Below are 23,613 nucleotides of genomic sequence, written 5' to 3' on the forward strand. Positions count from 1 at the left end.
GGGAAAAAGTCCAAATTGCAAGTTTATATCCCACAATTCTGACTTTATAACTTGCAATTGTGTTTATATCGTACAGTTTTAGTCAAAATTGTAAGACGTAAACTCGCAATTGTGAGAAAATACTCAGAATTGTGAGATAATACGTCGCAGATAACTTAATTTTTTATTTAGTGGCAGAAGTGGGCTTCTTTACTTTTCTGACGAGATATGAGATGGAAAAAGAGAGAAGAATGAGTTCAGCTAAAGGCGGATTCGAACTCGGGTCATCTCATCAAAAAGATTGCGCTACAACCGTCTTGTAGTGTTGTCGCCCAATCACACGCTGGTGGGCGGAGTTAATTTGTCTAAACATAATCTGCCGTTAAGGCTATTTGCATTTAGTGTAAATAGACACTTTGTTATTTTTTATATTTTAAAAACATTAAAATGTTCAATTTGTTATTTGTAATGTTATTTAAAGGTTACAAAAAACGTTTTTTAGAATGTTCATCAAGTACAAATGTCACCATAAGGACGATGCAAGAATGTTGATCTCAGAATGTTTTCTCTCAACTTAACTCAGTTATAAGAACGTTTTGTCCTAACATTTATATAACGTTCAGAAAACACTAGAGAATGTTAAGAGAACTTTACCTGTTACTGATAAAATGCGAGAAAAGAGAAAGTCTGTCCTGCTGTAAAATGATTTCTCAAGAGTTTTTAGGTTTGATCTAAAGCAGGCTCTTCAAACCAGCTCTGTAGAGTTTAGCTGCCTTTCTGATATCCACAAAAACAAGAATTAGATAAGTCTTACGTGAAATATTTTATAACTTAAGCAAGTGACATTAAACGTTTGAGTACAAATAGTGTAGAAGTTGGCACAAGTTGCAAAATCAGAACTAAAAACTTTGTCTATCACAGTGAACTACTCTATATTACCATATCTTCCTATGGCAGACAGAGTAATATGCTAGTATGCTGTAACTGCTGTCTCACCATCTGCCACTAGAGGGAACAGAGACACAACATCACCATAGAAACAGACACCTTCCTACTTTACGACATGTTTATGTAGTTTACGGCAAATACAACGCCTGGGAAGAGTATTTTCGAAGTAACATTCGTCAGTGTAAGATTATTAAAGATTATCATGTTTATGGCTAATTCTTATACGAATGAAGATGTCTAAAGGCTTAGGCTCATCAGTCCAGCTGGTTGTCGCTGATCGGACGCGTTTTATATTTGATCTTTGTTTTCATCTTTATAGCAGCTGAACTAGTGCTCTTGTGGAAGTGTAATTCTGTGCTGATTTATAGTTTAATGTCATTGATTCTTTGTTGATTTTGTTTGTGGATCAACAAGTGCTTTTGCAGGAACAGCATCAGCTGAAGTTCAGTGTAATGAAATATATTGACATTTATCTGAGAGCTGTGTTTCACGAATAAAGTAACATTTCTCTGCCTTTGACAGACTAAAGATCGATAATGCTCATTAATCAGCTGATGTTGAGGACAGCAGCGGCACACTGCGGGAGATGGACAGCTGTCAATCAAATCATCCGGACAAACTCAGGTGCGTGACGGAACCGGAAACAAACTCACATCCATTCACTTCATAATCACACACGAAAAAAAAAACAGTACACTTTTGAAATATTTTTACTATTTAAATTAGCTGAATATATTTTAAAATGTAATTTATTCCTGTGATTTAAAGCTGAATTTTCCTCATCATTACTCCAGACTTCAGTGTCACATGATCCTTCAGAAATCAATCTGTATTTGTAACAGTTGAGTAAATTTTTTCAGGATTCTTTGATGAATAGAAAGATGCAATGGTCAGCATTTGTCTGAAATAAAAAGCTGTTGTAACATTATAGACTATACCATTTATAATCTTGGATTCAGTTTTTTCTTTGGAAAGAAATAATAGAATTCAATACAAAAATCGTACTGTTCAAAAACGTTTGACTTTTAGTGTATGTCTGTTATGTGTGTGAATGTGTGTGTGTTCAGATATGGCAGAATTTCGTGAGGTCTTCTCAAAGGCCAGACACATTGCCATCATCACAGGAGCCGGAGTCAGTGCTGAGAGCGGCGTACCCACCATCAGAGGAGCTGAAGGACGCTGGAGGACGTGGAAAACACAGGTTACACACACACACAGACACACACACAGACACACACACAGACACACACACACACACACACACACACACACACACACACACACACACACACACACACACACTAATACGTCAGACACGTTCATCTCAAAAGCTCCTGAAACTGTTAAGTTAGTTGCTTGACCACTTTTCCTTTTTTTCAGACCTTGAGCTTAAGTCCACTTCAAGAGTGAGATCATAATAAAACAATTCATTAATTCATTTGGATTCATTATTCATGTGCTTTGAGAACTGAACAGACAATATAAGCATAATAAATTATCAATATTTTACAGTAGTTATATTAGATTGACACACAGTAGCTTATGATCCCAGGTAGAGAACCACTGTTTTAGACATCAGTCACTAGTTATGTGCACCACATAGGGCTCTACACTTACTTTTCTTTTAAGGAGCACTCCTAACTTAAAAAATGTAGAAGCGCAGTCAAAATTTCAGGAGCACAATCTAATGAATAATCAAAAAATCTGATATAAAAAAAATTGTTATATTTGACTCCTTAAAGTGATTTACAGGGGAATTTTGATTTTACCTCTGTAATAGCATTTTTGGCAACTTTAATAAAAGTATGTCATATTTTATGTCAAAAAAAAAAAAAAAAAAATATATATATAATTTTTGTTAAGGTTTTTTTTTTTTTTTACATTTCTAATTAAAACAACAGAATAAGAACAAGTACAGTAAGAACAAGTTACCAATCAAAGGAAATCAGTATTAACTAAATTAATTTGTACTAAGTAGGTGACACAGAAGAACACAAAAGTGTCTTGTAGGTGTATTTTCATGTTTAATGAGGCTCAGAGGTGGCATGTGTGCAATAAAACTCATAAATTCATTTTAAAATTAATGTTTTAAATATAAAATTGTGAATACAGAAATATGAAATGAGTTAAATAACTGAAAATATGCTTTAAAAATGAATCTAAATCTGCCAGCAGGTGGCGGCAAGTCACTGATTTAATCACTGAATCATTCATTCATTTGATTCGTTTGAACGGCTAATTCATTCAGGAATAAAGCAAGTGACTGTCTTCATGAATGAGGAATTGAATCGTTTACACACTAGATTTGATTAAAAACGCTCGTTCATTCATAAACCAAACACCACTGTGTTTGAGTGGAGATGTGCAGCGGCTCAGCTGTGACTTGTTTCAGACCATTTTTGACACGTAATAGAGCAAAATCAGGCAATAGTGTTATAGTCAGACAATGTAGGTCACTTAATATTAACTCCTTGTTTATTTAACTGTTGTATTAAATCAATATCTCATTTACAAACTCCCTTAAAATCATTAAAAGCTGTCACTTATTTCATCGCGATCTCACAAAGTTCCTTTATAATCAACAAAGCCCTTTATACTCCACAGTGAATCTCTTATTTACACTCTCTCTACACTTGTTTATGAAGGGATTTGTGAGATATGTAAATGCATAGAAATTAAAATGTTTTTAATGTGCTTTTTAATGTTTTTTTTTATGTTTTAATGCACTGATCACAAACTGCTGATTTATTATTATAATTATCAATGTTGAAAACAGTTGTGCTGACAAATCTTTTTTGGAACTTGTGTTTTTTTCAGGATTCTTTGATGAATAACAAGTTAAAAAGAACAGAACTTATTCAAAATCTAAATCTTTTCTAACAATGTTAATCTATGCTATCATTTAATTGAACTCATCCTTGGTGAATAAAAGTATTAATTTCTTTCAAAAAAAATAAAAAATAAAAATGTACTGACCCCAAACTTTTGAGTTGTGTATATTGTTAGAAAACCTTTCTATGTTGAATAAATGCTGTTCTTTTTAACCTTTTATTGATCAAAGAATCCTGAAAAAAGTATCACATGTTCCGAAGAATATTAAGCAACACAAGTGTTTTCAACACTGATAATAAACCAGCATATTAGAATGATTTCTAAAATTATTTTATGTTGTACTAACATTTTGCAATATTACTGTTTTTTTCTGTATTTTTGCTCAAATAAATGCAGCCTTAAAGAAGTAGTTCACTTTAATAACAACAATTTACAGATAATGTACTCGGGCCCTTGTCATCCAAGATGTTCATGTCTCTCTTTCCTCAGTCGTAAAGAAAGTATGTTTATTGGAGGAAAACATTTCAGGATTTCTCTCCATATAATATTTATGTGTGGCGCCCCCGAGTTTGAACTTCCAAAATGCAGTTTAAATGCAGCTTCAAAAGACTCTAAACAATCCCAGCTGAGGAGGAAGTGTCTTATCTGGAGAAACGATCGGTTATTTTCAAAACAAATTGACAATCTATATACTTTTTAACCTTAAATGCTCGTCTTGTCTGGTCTCTGCGCAGTGATTGGGGTCAATAGAGTTAGGGTACGTCTAAAAACTCCCATTTCGTTTTCTTCCCTAACTTCAAAATCGCCTTAGATCGCTGCAAAAGTACCGACACAGTGTTTACAAAGTGAACATATAAAGAAACTCAAATGCCCTTTACAAAAAAAAAGGATAAAAACAGCATTGTAGGACGATTTTGACATTGAAGACATAAACAAGACGGGAGTTTTTAGATGTACCCTAACTGCATTGACCCGGATTGTACTGACTACACATGCGCTGCACAGAGGCCAGACAAGACGAGCATTTGAGGTTAAAAAAATATATAAATTGTCAATTTGTTTAGAAAATAAGACCCTTCTTCCTCGGCTGGGATCGTTTAGAGCCTTTTGAAGCTGCATTTAAACTGCATTTTGGAAGTTCAAACTTGGGGACGCCATCCATATCCATTATAAATGTTTTCCTCAAAAAACATAATTTCTTTACGACTGAAGAAAGAAAGACATGAACATCTTGGATGACAAGGGGGTGAGTACATTATCTGTACATTGTTGTTATGAAAGTGAACTACTCCTTTAATGAGCATAAGAGACTTCTTTAAAAACATTAGTCTTACTGATCCCAAACTTTTGAGCAGCAGTGTATTGTGAATCAGGGTAAGACATGATGATTTGAATGATGTTTTTGAACATATTTGCTCAGTAATAAAATCTCTGGAATGGCTCTTGGCAAAGTTGTGAATGTAAACGTTTCTTATTTTAATGTCTGTCTCGTCAGGATCTGGCCACCCCAGAGTGTTTCTCTCGTCATCCCAGTCGTGTTTGGGAGTTCTACCAATACCGCAGAGAGCTGTCGCTGAACGCCCAGCCCAGTGCCGCTCACAGAGCCATCGCCGAGTGTGAGGCTCGTCTCAGCAGACAGGGCCGATCTCTGGTGGTGATCACGCAGAACATCGACGAGCTGCACCAACGCGCCGGATCCAAACACGTCCTGGAGGTCCACGGTCAGAGCCCACGCACCGCAACACACCGTACATGATCAAACGCTCAGATCAACATCAGCAGAGGATAAAACTGAGCTGTGATTTACACTGGCATGCTCTCACCATCAGATATATTGAGGATAGTCCTGGAAAAAGCTTACTTAAAGCTTTTATGCATAACACATTATAAAAGTAGATTTAAAGGATAACTATTGCCAAAATGCAACCTGGGCTGTTTTTTTTTACTGTAAACGAGACAAACTTATATCTAAAAGCATAATTACGACAAACGAGCCGTTTTTGAGATTGACTGTGATTTTGTTTTGTGGTCAATGGCCGGTGAATGGGAGAACTAGGGGCATAACTTTGAGCGCATCAAAATCAATATTTTTACAACACTAAGAAGACTCGACACACCATGAAACTTTGGGTCTCTACACATGAACTCCAGCATTGAGAACATTGTTTGTGTACACAGAGTTTACTAAAAAGAAAGGTTTTGAACAACTCACTTTCACTGTTTGAGTTTCCGCTCTTGCCAGTCAAGAGGTGTCCATCTCCGAATGCGAGGAGAGTAAAGATGGATAGCTCCTAAAGCATATTTCCATATAAATGCACGGCTAATTCGTTGTTTTGTCGCAAGTGAAAAACAATATTAACCTTCTAGTTGTAAAAAGAGCCTCATATAAGCCTAATATTTCGTCCTATGGAGTCCATTCATTCTCATTTGGAGATGGACACTTCTTGACTGGCAAGAGCGGAAACTCAAACAGTGAAAGTGAGTTGTTCAAAACCTTTCTTTTTAGTAAACTCTGTGAACACAAACAATGTTCTCAATGCTGGAGTTCATGTGTAGAGACCCAAAGTTTCATGGTGTGTCGAGCCTTCTTAGTGTTGTAAAAATATAGATTTTGATGCACTCAAAGTTATGCCCCTAGTTCTCCCATTCACCGGCCATTGACCACAAAATGAAATCACGGTCAATCTCAGAACGGCTCGTTTGATGTAATTATGCTTTTAGATATAAGTTTTAGATATAAGTTTGTCTCGTTTACAGTAAAAAAACAGCCCAGGTTGCATTTTGGCAATAGTTATCCTTTAATGCACTTTATATGCACTGTACAATAGGGGTGTGAAATATATATTGTCAGAATCAGAATCAGAAAGAGCTTTATTGCCAAGTATGTTTGCGCATACAAGGAATATGTTTCAGTGTTATTAGCTTCCAGTACACAGAGACAACAACGCACAGACAATAAAAATAAGATAATAAAAAACCCCACATGTAAACATAAATAGACAAATATAAAAATAAAAACTAATAATAATAATTTGTAAAAAATAAATTGACAAATAAAAAGGTGAAATGTACAGTTTTTATCGATAACGATAATAAGACGATATTTTGCTGTGTGCGTTGTGCTTAAGGACTACCGTGGACAGACTTGATATTCTTCATATTGTGTGTGGTCAGTTCACACCAGTGATAGAAATTATTCTTTTCCAATAAGTTTAAATTGATTTGTACCTTTTATGGGCATTTTTACCTTTATAAAGCTACGTTTACTAAAAGTGTGCATCATCTTTTGAGTCGAAATCCTACATTTAATCAGTTATTATAATTCAGTTATAATAATAACACATTTAGGCTGTTACCCAACAAATTAAATCAGTATCGACAAAATTAATTGTTGTTTTAACGACGTTTGACATTATGGAGGATATTGAAAAAAACAAAGAAAACACACCTACAGAATGCACGCATAACCTTACATTAAGTCTAGTACGTACGCATTTAGAGTGTGATCTTTCACTGCATGATTCAATCTATTAAAATGCATTTAGAATGATCACATAATTCAAGATAATGGGGGCAGAAAATGTATATATTCATATCATTTCATATTGTTAATCAATATCACATGAAGAGTGCAGTCTTTTTCTTAAAAATCAGCATGAGTACAAATTTTGATATACTGTAAAACAGTTTAATAAACAAGAAATTAATATTAAAAGACTTACGTTTTAGACAGCATATTTCTGTTTTAGCTCAATTTCACCAGCAAAAAGCATTTCTAAACACAGCCACAGTATTGTTTTGCAGCTCTGAGCAACACAACAGTGTTTGGTTCCTGAATGAATCAACTGTTTAAATGATTCGGTTCAATCACAATGACTCACTTCTTAACAGTAACTTGCTGCCACCTACTGGAGCTTTTAATTTCACATTCAAATTATCTTTTCACTTTGAATAATCTCAAATATAGCTGCATTAACATGTGGAAATACATCTAAATGCCATTTCATATGCAACTTCTACTAAGATGAATTCTGTTGATATTAATTTAATTTGTTTGGTAACAGCCTAAATGTATTATTATTATAACTGACTTATAAAATGTAAGAATTTGACTCAAAGGACGATGCACACTTTTAGCAAAAAATGGCTTTATAAAGGTAAAAATGCCCATAAAAGGTACAAATCAATTTAAACTGATTGGAAAAGAATAATTTCTATCACTGCTGTGAACTGACCACACACAATATGAAGAATATCGAAAACTTTAGGAGACGGCACGGTAGTCCTTAAGCACAATAGCAAACACAGCAAAATATTGTCTAATTATCGTTATCGATAAAATCCCAGAAAGTATCGAGATATTATTTGTGAATATTGCACACTCCTGCTGTACAATTTTATGAATAACTGTAACCACATTTAATACATTGTAACGTTTATCAATCCATTGTCACACTATGCATTTTAAATTCAGTTATAATTACATCAAGGTATAATCTACTACAGTGCACATTATGAATAATTATAATGCATAATATAATTTAATAACCCTTTATAATGCATTATACATAAAGTGTTTAAGTAAAGTATTATCAAAGCTTACTTTTATCCTTTGATTCCCTGTGGCAAAAATCAGTTTCAGGATCCTTCTGTTAAAACCTATAACTTTCAGCTTTACAAACAAGGCTACTGTGTGAAGCACATGCAAACTATAGTCTTGCATTAACAACATTTTATATTTGAGTAATATTCATAGTTTCAAAATACAGCTGTTTAAAGTATTTTGGGAATACTGTAAAAGAGATTAAATTTCACTTTCAAAAAAGTGGATGAACCCATAAAAAACACTGAAATTACATTTTGCTAAGAATAAAGGACCATTTTGAAGGGCAATATATAAATGTCCAGCTGTAATCTGCTAAATGAAACTATAAGGCGTTCATATATAAAAAGTAGCATTTTGATTTTCTGTAAAGCAACTTTGAAACAACGTGTTTTGTGAAAAGCAGTAATCAATTTTAATTACTTTTGAAGTGATCTCTACTAGACAATACGGTTACACTTGATTTTTAAGGTCCACTTTAGATATTCTACTAACTAAATTCATTTGCAACTACATGTCAACTAATTCTCAGAGTAGACTGTTAGATTAGGTTTAGGGTTAGTAGAATAAGTCGACATATAGTTGCAATATTTTTTTTAATAGTCAGTATGTTGTGGACCCATCAGAATAACATGTTAGAAGATATTAAGCAGACAGTCCACTAATACTCTAATGACTGCTAGTTGACATGTAGTTGCAAAGTGACTTGCTGTTAGTAGATATCTAAAGTGGAATATCAATATAAAGGGTTACAGACAATACTAATCAAATATCCTCATATGTCACATCCTTGTAGTTCAGTGTGCTTTGAATAGATGGCCATAGTTTGTTCCTGCAGTTGTTGCGACTCAATCTTGTTCTGTCTGTAGGAAACCTGTTTCAGACCCGATGTTTGAGCTGTAAAGATGTGGAGATCAATTACAAGAGCCCCATCTGTCCATCACTGGAGGGCAAAGGGTAGGTGACGCTCATCTATACCCAGAAATCAAAGTCCATTTAGCCTCCAGATCCCAGTGGCTCTCTGTATTCAGAGAAATAACACATTGAGAAGCTGGATGATCCATCACATCAGCTCCATTAATAATGCTGATCCAGACTCAGATGATGAAGCATTGGTCAGCGTGATGACTGTGTTGATGTATCATGTGTGTCACCCTTCATTCTCTGCCAGATCACCTGATCCTGACGCTCCTGATGCGCTCATACCTGTCAAAGACCTGCCCAGGTATCTCACTGACACAGCACACACTGAACTGAAATGAAAATGTGTGCACACTGACACAATCCAAATGTAGATGAGTTTGTTTCTTCATCAGATTTGTGGAAATGTGTGATTCCATCACTGTCTCACCATTGGTTCATCTGCAGTGAATGGGTGCCGTCAGAATGAGAGTCCAAACAGCTGATAAAAACAATAAAACACAAGTAATCCACACAACTCCAGTCCATCAGTTAACATTTTGAAAAAACCAAAGCTGAAACAAATCCATCATTAAGACGCTTTTAACTAAAATACGAGTCTGTAATCCATAATAACGCTTCCTCCAGTGAAAAAGTGGATCAGGAGAGAAATCTGCACATATCAAGCACCTTTTACAAGACAAAACAGCTATATGTGGCTGGATTTTTATGAGACTTTTTCACTGGAGGAAACATTATTATGGATTACAGATTCATATTTAAGTTACAAACTTCTTCATGATGGATTTGTTTCAGCTTTTGTCTTCTCAAGATGTTAACTGATGGACTGGAGTGATGTGGATTATTGTGATGTTTTCATCAGCTGTTTGGACTCTCATTCTGACGGCACCCATTCACTGCAGAGGATCAATTGGTGAGTGCTGGTGACATTTCCAGTAGATGTTCAGTTTTGTCTGAACTCCTCCTTTAGTAGTGAATGATGTCTGATGTCTGGTGTTGTGTGTTCAGGTGTGATGAGAAGGGCTGTGACGGACTGCTGCGGCCACATGTCATCTGGTTTGGAGAGACTCTGGACTCTCAAATCCTCACTAAAGTGGAGAAGGAGCTGGAGACGTGTGACCTCTGTCTGGTGGTCAGTGAAACTTTTACTTCTGAAAGCTTCTGCTTTCCAGTTATACATGCCTGCTTTGGGTTTTAATTTACCGGGTTTCTTTGTTTAATAGGGACAATCCATGTCAATGAACATTTATATAAAATACAGAATGTAAACAAGCCGGATTATAGCAACATCGCTAATTTACATCTGCAAATTACATACATCACACAGAAAACAAAATACCCAAAATGGATTATGAAAAGAAAAAAAATGCAAGTAAAATGGGTTCACAACTTATTTGTCATGAGCCACTTTCCAAAGTAATTTTTTAAATCATGCATGTTTGAAGTCCTGTCTGTACTGTGTTCATGTGTTCAGGTCGGCACGTCCTCCGTCGTTTACCCAGCAGCCATGTTCGGCCCACAGGTGGCGTCCCGCGGCGTTCCAGTGGCTGAATTCAACACTAAAATGACAGCAAACACACCACGCTTCAAGTGAGTTCGTCCTGCTGTTCACACTTAAACACAGAACATTTCTTAAAAATAATTGCACAGAGGATAATGTCCAGCGTTCAGGAGCCGACACAAACCTCAGTTGTTGATTACACCAATAAAACATCAACATGACATTGATTTTCTTGTGCTGTGATACACAAGACATAAAACTGGCAGACCATTGTGAATCAGAGATGTGCTTGATTGTACAGAATGTGCACTTGTAGTGTTCTTCAAATCTTATCTTGTTTTTAAAAAGCTGTACGTGTAGATAATTAATATTATATGACATCAATGGCCACTTAAGTGGCTTATTTTTAAGTTTGAGGAGAAAATGAGATGGGAGTTCCCTATCGATACTTCACTCGTACTCAGGATCTCAGATTTTCTGAAAGCTGTCCTGTCCGCTTGGGGAAGGCGGCCCTGCCTCCCTGGAGGAAGCAACAGCATGCTCGTGACTTGAGCGATTAAGCTTGAGCATTCTGCGTGCTTCATTGATTTGCCAGAGTGTGTTACTCGCTAGGATCAGCTGCACTTGTTACAACTAGTGGCTTTAATCCTACTGGGCAGATCGGAGCAGAGCGCTGTCCTATGATTCTGTATCGCTGACAGCTTAATATTTCAATGTGCCTCTTGCCCTTTCTGAGGCTGCGCTCTCACTACGAGTGTTTATGTCTCACTCTGTTTTGCGCGCAGCTCATTTCCTTAATGAAGACGGCCCAGCCACTCCCCTCGTCCACTACGAGCGAGGATGCGTGCAGCACTTTGATCTGCCAGAGTGTTTACACATAAAGATCATCATTACTCCTCTTTTTGAGCCGTTTGATCTTTTAGGTCGATTAAAGGAGGAATGCTGTGACTATGATTATTATCACCGACAGCTTCAGATTGGACACGTCTGGGCCATGCCCACACTATGGCTGCGCTTGCTGAGACAGACAAGCTCTCATGACGAGCGCCTCTTGGAATGGGCTCAGCTCAATTTGCTTTCTCTGAGAGCAGCGCATGTGCCGGGAAGACTGAACCAAGGAGCAGACATGCTGTCTTGGAGCAACGTCCCCTCAGACGAGTGGATGCTCCACCCTCAGATGGTTCAGAAAATCTGGGAGATCTTCGACAAGTCAGGGGTCGACCTCTTCGCCTTAGAAGACAACTCTCACTGCACAATTTACTTTTCGAAGGACCAGGATTTGTTGACCCACGATTGGCCCGACATCCTCTTTTACGTTTTTCCCCCATCGCCCTGATCCCACAGGTCATCAGGTGAATCAAGGATCAGAGACACAAGGGTCTGTTAGTGGCCCCGTTCTGGAGGAACCAGCACTGGTTCGCAGATCTGTCTCGGCTGCTATCAGCAGCTCCATGGCCCATTCCCCTGAGATGGGACCTCCTTTCTCAGGCGAACAGAACGATATGGCACCCCAACCCAAGTTGTGGGCTCTGCATCTATGGCCTCTTGATAGGAGCCTTCTAACCTCCCAGAGAACTTCCTAAATACGATCTCTCAGACTAGGGCACCATCTAAAAGACAGCTCTACAGCCTTACATGGTATGTTTTCTCCGCCTGGTGTACAACCCGCGGCGCAGACTTTTCCTGTGACATAATTCTTATTTTGTCCTTCCTATAAGAGCTACTGGACAAGGGTCGCTCCCCCTCCATGCTCAAGTTCTATGTGAGAGCCATAGCAGCTTATCTTGCTCCTATAGCTGGTCAATGAGTGGGCAAGAACAACCTAGTTGTTCGATTTCTAATGGGTCCAGGAGGCTCAACCCGCCTCCCCCCATCACTGTCCCTTCATGGGATCTGCCCAGTGTTGAGGGCCCTAAAGGGCCCACCCTTTGAGCTGCTGCAGTCCATTGACCTCCGCCCTCTGACGTTAAAGACCGCTCTGCTTCTAGCACTAGCGTCGGTAAAATGGATGGGTGATTTACAGCCACACTGTGAGCCCTGCCTGCCTCAAATTTGGGCCTAATGACTCCAAGGTCATCCTGAAACGACTCTATTCAGAGCAGGACCAAGAGTCTAACCTTCTCTGCCCCGTGAGGTCATGTAAGGGATAATGTACAGGCAGCCGGTAGTTATCGCAGAAATAAGCCCCGACAGTGTGATCAGGACGTGAAGCGGAGGGTCTTGTATCACACTGAAGGGGCTTATTTCGCGATAACTACAGGCTGCCTGTACATTATCCCGCTTATTACACGGCTACTTGCCACATAAGGAAAAAAAAAACTGGACATGAATATGAATTTGAAACCTTTTATTGGCATATTTGTTTTAAATTAACATTTTTATCCTTCCGCGAAACGATATAGTACCACGTGACTAACATTCAAACTATGTACGTTAGTAAGACAATTTAAATAGATTAATGTCGAAATTTTCCATTGTTAATTGTGGTTGTCCAGTGTTTGTCACAAGATGGCGCCAAACGGTAATCTTTGTTGGCACGGAGGGATTTTAAACATACAAGCAGTACCGGCTATGCGTTATTACTTTGGAGCGGTGATTATTTGAAAAGAACGAACCTGCAAATGTCTCAACTGACCAATCAGAATCAAGCATTCCAAAGAGCCGTGTAATAATGAGAAGTTATATTGATGCTCCACTTCATTCAGACAATCGGAGCAACTGTTCGTATGCTTCAGTGGCCGTACCAAGGGGCTTCCGGTCATGAAGCAGAGGCTATCCAAATGGATAGTTGAGGCTATTACACTGCCAAACTCGTCCTTGGGCCTACAATGCCTCATGCCTATAGTGTCTTAAGATAAGATGCAGTACTCGTTCCTGTATCTCAGCGAACTGAGATTACATGAGTAAACGAGTATGTTTTTTGACATACCCTAACTGTCTTGAACCGAAATACACAGAGTTCACACAGAGCTAGACTAGACAAGCATTTGAGGTTAAAAAGTATTTTTTCTTAAAATTTTTAGAAAATAACTGCTCTTTTCACAAGATAAGACTCTTCTTCCTCAGCTGGGATCGTTTAGAGCCACATTTAAACTGCATTTTGGAAGTTCTAACTCACCATTGAAGTCCACTATATGGAGAACATTCCTAAAATATTTTCCTCAAAAAACTAAATCTTTATCACTAAAGAAAGAAAGCATGGTCAGATATGGACTGAGACAGTGATCAATCACAGTCATGTTCCACACTGTATTCATTTATTTGAATCCAAAAGACAAGCAAAGAAAATGTAATCCAAATACTTTGGGAAGTCATGGCTAACATACATTCACAAGTCCTTATGTTTATAACATTTAACACTCAAGGATAGACAAAACATCTTTGTTTCATCTGTCTGGTCTGTCTGCTCCAGGTTTCATTTCCCAGGCCGCTGTGCAGTGACTCTTCCTGGGGCTCTGGAGCGGCACGAGTCTGAAGTCATCTGACGCTCAGAGCCGCACCGGATCAACTGGAGCTCAACCTGAGTGAAAACAGCACAGATTCATTCCTCTGCTTTTGAAATATGAACTACTGTATATATAAACTGGAAACGGGCCAAAGTATAATGGCACAGACGCTGATGTTTCTGGAGTGAATGTTAGTGCTGCTTAGTTTTCCATGTGCCTTAACTTTCTCAAAGAGTTAAACCACTGCCAGTGTTCCTCATGTAGACCAGCTGTACTGGATGTTCTTCAGTTAGTCTTCTTGATTGATTAGTTTACATAGAGAAGATTCTGCAGTGTGTTCATGTGTGTATGGTGTTTGTGGATGTAGTGCTTTATTCTGAAGCGCCACTAGAGGGACAGCAGTGATGTCCAGCAGCGTTTGCCTTCATATCATTCCAGCATTTTCAGCATTAAATACCAATGAATAAAGTTTTTCACAGACTGTGTCTGGATTCATGATGTTCAGTCAGTGTTAAATCTGTGGCTCCTCCTGCACACATTTATAAACTATATACAACAGCTTTCTTCCTCAATAACATATTTACATTGAACTATTAGACTATTACATTACTATAATCGATGCATCAATATGTAAGATTTATACACCACTACTACTCAAAAGTTTGGGTTGTATTAAATAAATCAAAAGTGCAGTAAAGACATTTGTAATGTTCCAAAAGATTTCTATTTCAAATAAATGCTGTTCTCTTCAACTTTTTTATTCATCTGTGAATCCTGTAAAATAAAATGCATGATGGTTTCCACAGAAATATTGGGCAGCACAACTGTTTTCAACATTGATAATAATCAGAAATGTTTCTCGAGCAGCAAATCAGGATATTAGAATGATTTCTGAAGGATCGTGTGACACTAAAGACTGGAGTAATGATGCTGAAAATTCAGCTTTGATCACAGCAATCAATTACATTTTTACAGATATTCACATAGAAAACAGCTACTTTAAATTGTAATATTTCACAATATAAATGTATTTACTGTATTTTTGATCAAATGTTTTTTAAACAATGATAAATCTTAACAACTCCAAACTTTAAATAATTCTCCAGTTTTGATGCATGAATTTATAAACGTGAAATATATCCTGTGTAATTAATGTGTTCATCTGAATAATCTATTTTTTTATCTTTAGTCACTCTTGTAAACATAATTCAAATCAAATGTCTCAAATCCTTTTCTCCCACTTTGTTTTTTTAATTTAAACTGTACTAAATTATATTTATGGTAAAGTTATAGAGCCAGGATTGTAATAACAAGTGTGTGTTTTAAACGCTCCTATATCAATTAATCAAGGTTTTTGCATTTACTTTAATAACAGTCAGGTGTGTTCAAACTAAACAATGAATGAATGAGGAACCTGCTTTACAGACTCACAGACACACCTATTTAACACACGTCAGTCAAACACAGAACCAGGAAACAGGAAACACATGAGTTCAGGGAAACAGAAACTGAAGTGTAGTTGAGCTGTTGTGTGTTTGTGTCTCTGTGTTCATGAGTAAAATGGCAGAAGCCAGAATTTCAGTGGATCATAGGGAGTTCATGTGTCCGGTGTGTCTGGATCTCCTGAAGGATCCAGTGGCCATTCCCTGTGGACACAGTTACTGTAAGAGCTGTATTACAGACTGCTGGGATCAGGAGGATCAGATGAGAGTCTACAGCTGCCCTCAGTGCAGACAGACCTTCAGTCCAAGACCTGCTTTAGCTAGAAACACCATCTTGGCTGAAATGGTGGAGAAACTGAAGAAGACCAAACTTACTGCTGACTGTTACGCTGGAGCTGGAGATGTGGAGTGTGACGTCTGTACTGGAAGAAAATACAAAGCCGTCAAGTCCTGTCTGGTGTGTCTGGAGTCTTACTGTCAAACTCACTTTGAGCGTCATGAGGAGTTTCATTCACGTAAACCACACAAAGTGACTGAAGCCACTGGACGACTGCAGGAGATGATCTGCCAGAAACATGAGAAGATCCTTGAGGTTTTCTGCCGCACTGATCAGAAATGTATATGTGTGCTGTGTACGATGGATGAACATAAAAACCATGACACTGTATCAGCTGCAGCACAGAGGACAGAGAAACAGGTATTTAACACTAGACACTGATAGATGACTTTCTGTTCAGTAAATCTGCTGTATCCAGATGATTTTAGTGATTTATAGGTTTACTTCAGTCATTTTTCTGTCTAGAGCTGCAGCTCAATTACGCACCAGAAACACTGTCTCTACATCTTAGTCAGTTTCACTGTCATAATACTTATGCTTGCAGTGTGAAACAGGCATTATTCTAACTAAATATATACTTCTACAGTATCTGTCACGGTGAGATAGAGGAGATCTGGGTCCAAATGCAGGAAGAGGGATATTTAATAATAAAACAATAAACAAACAAATCAAATCCAAAAGGCCAACACGGCACACACAACAGGAACTGAGCAGGAACAATCAAACAGGAACACAATACCAGAGACAGACATGGAAGACAATGCAGACACGATGAAGAGTGGGAAATGAGAGTTCTTATAGTCCTTATCCTTAATAGTGAGCAGGTGTAAGTGATAATGACATCTAGACAGGTGATAACAATTAGCAGTGCAGGGAACAGCGACCTCATGTGGCTGAGGGAAGCCCCACAGCCCAGATCATGACAGTATCAGTCAAAATGCAGGTTAAATGCAGTGACAAGAGACAAAAACACTGTCAGTGTGAACTTCTACATCTTGGTCAAGTCACACTTTTATAACAGTTACACTTACAGTGTGAAACAGGTCTTAATCTTCATGTTAATGCACATATGATGGTGGTAAATGATCAATCATCCCTTCTTGAGTTTTAGTCTACAGCTGTTAGTTATCAGCTCCACATTTACTGCATTCATCTGTTCACATGATGATTTAGTGTCAGTAGTTTTCTGTGTCATTCACTATCATCCGTTTGTCCTGCAGAAGCAGCTGAAGGAGACGCAGAAGACGTTCCAGCAGAGAATCCAGCAGAGAGAGAAAGATGTTCAGCAGCTGAGAGAGGCTGTGGAGTCTCATAAGGTGAGTCTGGAGAAGAAGAGAAGTTTGTCTCAGTCTCAGTTCAGACTCTCTTGTCTCTTTCAGTCCCACTGAAGCCTGAATCACTGTGTGTCCTAACAGCGCTCTGCACAGACAGCAGTGGAGGACAGTGAGAGGATCTTTACTGAGCTCATCCGCTCCATTGAGAGAAGCCGCTCTGAGCTGATACGGCTGATCAGAGATCAGGAAAAGCGAGCAGTGAGTCGAGCTGAAGAACGACTGGAGCGACTGGAGCAGGAGATCAATGATCTGAGGAGGAGAGACGCTGAGCTGGAGCAGCTTTCACACACACAGGATCACATCCAGTTCCTGCAGGTAACAGACATCTAGAACAACACCATCATAGTGGACTTGAGACACATCCTGCTGTGACACCAGACTCACAGAGAAACATTTCAACTGTATAATGAGACTCCATTGATGTGCTTGAGCTGTTAGATGGACATTTATGTTCTCAGCAGATGTTTTATCATCCAAACTATTTCCTAGAAAGTTCACATAGAGTGTAAGTGTCAAATACTAGAATCTGTAGCTCTAATGTGATATAATGAATATGAGAAGAATGAAGCTGATGCTGTGAAAGTGCTGGATTGAGTTACTAAAGATCAGTCAAATCTGATGTTGCTGCAGGTTATTGGGTGAAGTGTGGAGCTGATGAGTTTTGATTTCTGTTTTCTGTAGAGTTTCCAGTCTCTCTCAGCACCTCCTGAATCTACAGATGTGAATGAGAAACCCTTTGTTTCTTCCATCTCTTTTGATGGTCTGAGAGAATCTGTTCGTCAGCTAAAAGACAAACTACAGGATTTCTGCAAAGAGGAGCTGAAAAAGATCTCAGACACAGGTAAAGTCTGGTGGCTTGTTGCATGAAGCTAGCTGAGTTTTAGAGTAGGTTAAGAGTTGATCAAACAACAATTCCAGGTAGGTTTAGTTCAGGTTCAGCAGGCTCACAAACCTTGATATAAACATGTTCTGTTGACTCTCAGATTTAGATCTTGATCCAGAGTTTGTGATTAACTCTAGAGCGCATGCACCTGAAAGTGTGTCACATGCAGCAAACAGACAATCACAGTTTGAATCACTTCTCTGCTAAAGATTAAGAGATGTCAATATTTAAAATATTAACATGCATTTACATGGAAGGTCAAGAATAAACACCGTTGCTGCAGCGAGAGTTTGAGAAGGCAGCAGAAAGCATCTGACTATGAAAAATAATCAACTGAATTTAATAATTGATATCGTTTCACAAACACATAAGTTCAGTCGTTTTAAAAGCTTTATATATTAAAACTTATTTTTATGTATATATTTAAATTTAAATGCAAAGTTTAATATTAGTTACCGGTTCATGTGATCATTATTTGAATATATATATAATATGAATATAATAAATCATTTGCAGCAAAATACGGACAATTGTGTTTCTAATGTTCTTTCACTGTAAACTGCTTTAGTTTGAAGTGAGAGATACAGTAGGATTGGCTTAATTGCATCAGATATATGTGACTGTGCTCACAGCTGATTGGTCAAGTTTGGGTTTGTGATCTCTAACACAGAGGAAGAGTAGCCATGTAGTGTAAGTTACCATGGTGACAAAACCAACCCATCTTCTAGAGACTGGAAACTTAAGAGTTTGCCCAAACTAAATGCAAACTTAGCTGGGTAAAAACAGAAACTGGCTTTGTTTAACAGGCCTCTAGAGATTGATCTGCTCTCAGAAACGAGTCCATCATCATCTCATATCATGGAGAACATCATATTAGAAATGTCTTAGGAATGGATGCAGGATCATAAGAATCACACTGTTCATGTCTGTTGATTTCCACAGTCACATTCACCAACATTGATCTCTGGACCAGGAAGGACTTCCTACAATGTAAGTCAGTAAGAAAACAAGCAGAAAAACTCACTGAGTGTGTTCATGTTCTTCCTGTAGAAGGTGAAAGAAGAGTTTTCTAATTGCTGATGTAAATGATGATTTGCACAGGATATCTGCTCATCTGTACTGAGACACTGATGATACACTGAACATGAAGAGTTCAGCTACATGAAAAGATCAAACAGATTCATAATTCCTGATTCTGATGTGTTTTATCTCCATCAGATTCCCATCAGCTCACTCTGGATCCGAACACAGCATTTAAATACCTCCGTCTGTCTGAGAACAACAGAGTGATTACTGACACTAAATCAGTCCAGCCGTATCCTGATCATCCAGACAGATTTGATGGTTATTCTCAGGTGTTGTGTAGAGAGAGTGTGTGTGGACGCTGTTACTGGGAGCTGGAGTGGAGTGGAGATGTGTCTATATCAGTGTCATATAAGAGCATCAGCAGGAAGGGACTGGGTGATGAATGTTTGTTTGGATCTAATGATCAGTCCTGGAGTTTGTTCTGCTCTTCCTCCAGTTACTCATTCACTCACAATAAGATAGAGATTGATCTCCCTGTAAAGTCCGTCAGCAGTAGAATAGGAGTGTTTGTGGATCACAGTGCAGGAACTCTGTCCTTCTACAGTGTCTCTGACACAATGAGCCTCATCCACACAGTCCACACCACATTCACTCAGCCGCTCTATCCTGGGTTTGGGGTTTATTCTGGATCAGTGAAACTGTGTTGATGAATCAGAATAGACTGATGAGAGATTCTACCCATAATGCTTTGAGCTGATGATGAATCAGTGAGATGTTATAGAGTCTCTTGTTTTCTCTTCATGACATTAATACTGCAGCTGAACTTCTGTTACTGAAATAACATCAACTAGATGGATAGTTTGATTTTAGTGTGTTGCTGTTGCTAACATACCCAGGATGTTTGCTACAATAGGATGTCTGTATGGTTGCTAAGGTATTCTGGGTGGTTGCTAGACTGTTACTATGCAGTTGCTTGACCCCTGGGTTACCTGTGGTGGTTGCTAGGAAATTTCTACGTGGTTGCTAAGGTACTTGGGGTTGTTGCTAAGATGATGCTATGTGGTTGCTAGGGTACTCAGGTGGTTGCTAAGGTACTTGGGGAGGTTGCTTTGCGGTTGCTGGGGTGGTTGCTAGGTAACCAGGAGTGCTTCCTAGGGAATTTCTATGGGATTGCTAAGGTAATTGGGGCGGTTGGTAGGGTGTTGCTATGTGGTTGCTAGGGTACTCAGAGTGGTTGCTATGCGGTTGCTAGGGTACTCAGGGTGGTTGCAAGGTTGGTTTGAATGATTGCTAGAGTGTTGCTATAAAGTTGCTGGTATCATCACAATGATAGATAGATAGATAGATAGATAGATAGATAGAATTTGACAGTTGGAGTTTGAATAGTCTTAGCTCAAATGAACATTCCATTAATGTAAGTCTATGAGATTTTTGTGGTTTTGTCGTCAACTATTCAGACTACAAAATAAATTAAATAAATTAAAAAATAAAATAAAATAAAAATGGGTTCAAGTAATTTACAAAACAAATCTGGTTTTTGCTGTTAGTCCAGAAGAAGCATGAGTAAGGAAAAAGTTCTGGTTTAGTGTCTTCAATATGCATGTATTAATATGATATGAATTAAACATGAAGACAATCAGAATAAATGAGTTCAAATCCTGTTGTGTTGTGATTCATTATTTTAGCTCTGTCAAACATTTCTGTTTTCAAAAGGACAATAATTACCTGATGAAAATCAAATCTGATGTGATGATGCAGGATCTCATTCTTCAGGATGTTTCTCATTCTGTCTGTGTGTGATCATGAAGAGATGCTCAGGATCTGATTAATCTGCACTCATTAATGAGGATGTATGTCACACTTTCATCTATTCTTGCTCTTTTTAAGTGATGTTTTCTTCATCCGTATCAGAACGTTTCAGATGCGTGTCTCTGGATCTGTATTCATGTGTGTGGCAAGGAATACAACAAATAACCAATTACAGGGCCAGCCGTGAACCATCTACAAACATCAATGCCTCTTTGGTAGAGGAGCTCAATCACTTCTATACCCGTTTTGAAACATCAGGGCCAGATAATGGAGCTGCTCCCCCCCCTGCTGATACAGACTCTATACCTACAGTAACAGTAGAGGAAGTGAGACGCAGCTTTAGGTCTGTAAACACTAGGAAGGCAGAGGGACCGGACGCGATCCCAGGAAGAGTGCTCAGAGAATGCGCCTACCAGCTCGCAGATGTTTTTGCGGACATATTTAATATGTCCCTGGCCACATCAACTGTACCGACCTGCTTTAAAACAGCAACTATCATTCCAGTGCCTAAGCAAAGCCACATCAGCACCCTGAATGATTACAGACCTGTAGCGCTCACCCCCATTGTTGCAAAGTGCTTTGAGAGGCTGGTGATGAAACATGTTAAATCTGTCCTTCCCATCAACCTGGACCAGCATCAGTATGCCTATAGGGAAAATAGGTCCACAGAAGATGCAATCGTTACAGCCCTCCATAAAGCGCTGACACACCTTGACAAGGGGAAGACGTACGTGAGACTGCTTTTTATCGATTATAGCTCAGCGTTTAATACTATTATTCCTAACCAGCTGGTCACTAAACTTTTTGACTTGGGCCTTAGCAACAGCCTGTGCATGTGGATAAAGGATTTCCTGACAGACCGTCCACAGACAGTAAGACTGGGCCCATATCAATCTTCAAGCCTGTCCGTCAGCACTGGAGCACCGCAAGGCTGCGTGTTGAGCCCGTTGCTATATTCCATCTACACGCATGACTGCATCTCCACCCACCCCTCGAATACAATGATAAAATTTGCGGATGATACAACTGTGGTGGGAGAAATCTCAAATGACAACGAGAATGCATACAGAGATGAAGTTGATAGACTGACACGATGGTGCAAAAACAACAATTTGACCATGAATGTTAAGAAAACAAAGGAGATAATAGTGGACTTCAGAAGGTGTAAGGAGGACCCTCAACCCCTCATAATTAATGGCGAGGAAGTGGAAAAGGTATCATGTTTTAAATTCTTGGGGATTATGATCTCAGAGGACCTCAGTTGGGAGATAAATACTATAGCTATGGTTAAAAAGGCGCAACAGCGACTTTACTTTTTAAGAACACTTAAAAGGAGCCATTTGCCTGCTGAGCTTCTTAAGATCTTTTACCAATGTGCCATCGAGAGTGTCATAACATACGGGATAACAGCATGGTATGCCAATAGCACAGGGAAGGACAGGAAATCTCTTGATCGAGTTATAAGATCTGCTGAAAAAATCATTGGACTTCCCCTGCACCGACTGGATGATATTTTTAAGGCCCGCTGCCTCCGCCGAGCACGTAACATTATACAGGACGAGACACACCCCTCAAACCATCTTTTCTCCCTGCTTCCATCTGGCAGACGGTACCGGGCTCTTAGAGCACGCACTTCTAGGCTGCAGAACAGTTTTATCTCGAGGGCCATCGCAGAACTGAACAATTATGCACCCCTACTTCCCAGTTACCACAGTTGCACTTTATAGAAATGGACTTTATGCAATGGAACTTAAGTGTAATGTTGGATGCCCTGTATTTTTAACTATATTTATTGTGTGAATGTGTATATGTATGTGAGCATTGTTTTTTAAGAGGATGCACAAGCAAATTTCGTTGTATGGTACTACTGCACAATGACAATAAAAATCTACTCTACTCTACTCTACTCTACTCTAAAGATGTTTGTCTCATCACTCACTGTTTACTTCAGGCTTTCGACTTTAACTTAACTTGCTAAGAATATATTTTACTAGAGAACATGGGAAACCTTGCTATAAAGATGTGACATTGGATGTTGTTTTGTCGTGATTATTAGTTATTTCTTTTGTTGTGATGTAAAAAGCCTATATTTCCTTTGTAGGATGATTGTTGCTTTACAAACAAAGAGAGAACATATTAAAGGATTAGTTCACTTCCAGAACAAAAATGTACAGATAATGTACTCACCCCCTTGTCATCCAAGATGTACATGTCTTTCTTTCTGGAGTTGCAAAGAAATAGTTTTTTGAGGAAAACATTTCAGGATTTCTCTCCATATAGTGGACTTCTATGGTGCCCTGAGTTTGAACTTCCAAAATGCATCTTCAAAGAACTCTACACAATCCCAGCCGAGGAAGAAGGGTCTTATTTTCTAAATTTTCTAAATTTTCATTTGAGGTTAAAAAGTATATAAATTGTATTTTCATATATATATATATATATTATATTATATATATAACAGATTGTTTTGCTGGATAAGACACTTCTTCCTCTGCTGGGATCATTTAGAGTCGAAGCTGCATTTAAACTGCAAAACCCAGTTTTATTTAACT

General features: G+C 38.4%; 2 protein-coding genes across 2 annotated transcripts; both read left to right on the forward strand.

Annotated features, from left to right (window-relative positions):
- The first annotated feature begins 1,016 nt into the window (after nt 1–1,016).
- On the forward strand, nt 1,017–14,734 carry LOC141344362 (NAD-dependent protein deacylase sirtuin-5, mitochondrial). The gene is made up of 9 exons (XM_073849237.1): nt 1,017–1,108; nt 1,450–1,551; nt 1,995–2,128; nt 5,255–5,480; nt 9,232–9,319; nt 9,534–9,587; nt 10,292–10,415; nt 10,758–10,873; nt 14,197–14,734. Exons 2-9 carry the CDS (start codon nt 1,464–1,466, stop codon nt 14,267–14,269), a joined length of 903 nt encoding a protein of 300 aa, XP_073705338.1. The 5' UTR covers nt 1,017–1,108; nt 1,450–1,463; the 3' UTR covers nt 14,270–14,734.
- A 1,015-nt stretch (nt 14,735–15,749) lies between these two features.
- LOC141344411 (tripartite motif-containing protein 16-like) lies at nt 15,750–20,829 on the forward strand. Its single transcript, XM_073849299.1, has 6 exons — nt 15,750–16,369; nt 17,230–17,325; nt 17,425–17,658; nt 18,025–18,184; nt 19,169–19,216; nt 19,445–20,829. Exons 1-6 carry the CDS (start codon nt 15,782–15,784, stop codon nt 19,957–19,959), a joined length of 1,641 nt encoding a protein of 546 aa, XP_073705400.1. The 5' UTR covers nt 15,750–15,781; the 3' UTR covers nt 19,960–20,829.
- Nucleotides 20,830–23,613: the final 2,784 nt, after the last annotated feature.

This window comes from Garra rufa, chromosome 10 (assembly GCF_049309525.1).
Source record: "Garra rufa chromosome 10, GarRuf1.0, whole genome shotgun sequence".
NCBI lineage: Eukaryota > Metazoa > Chordata > Actinopteri > Cypriniformes > Cyprinidae > Garra > Garra rufa.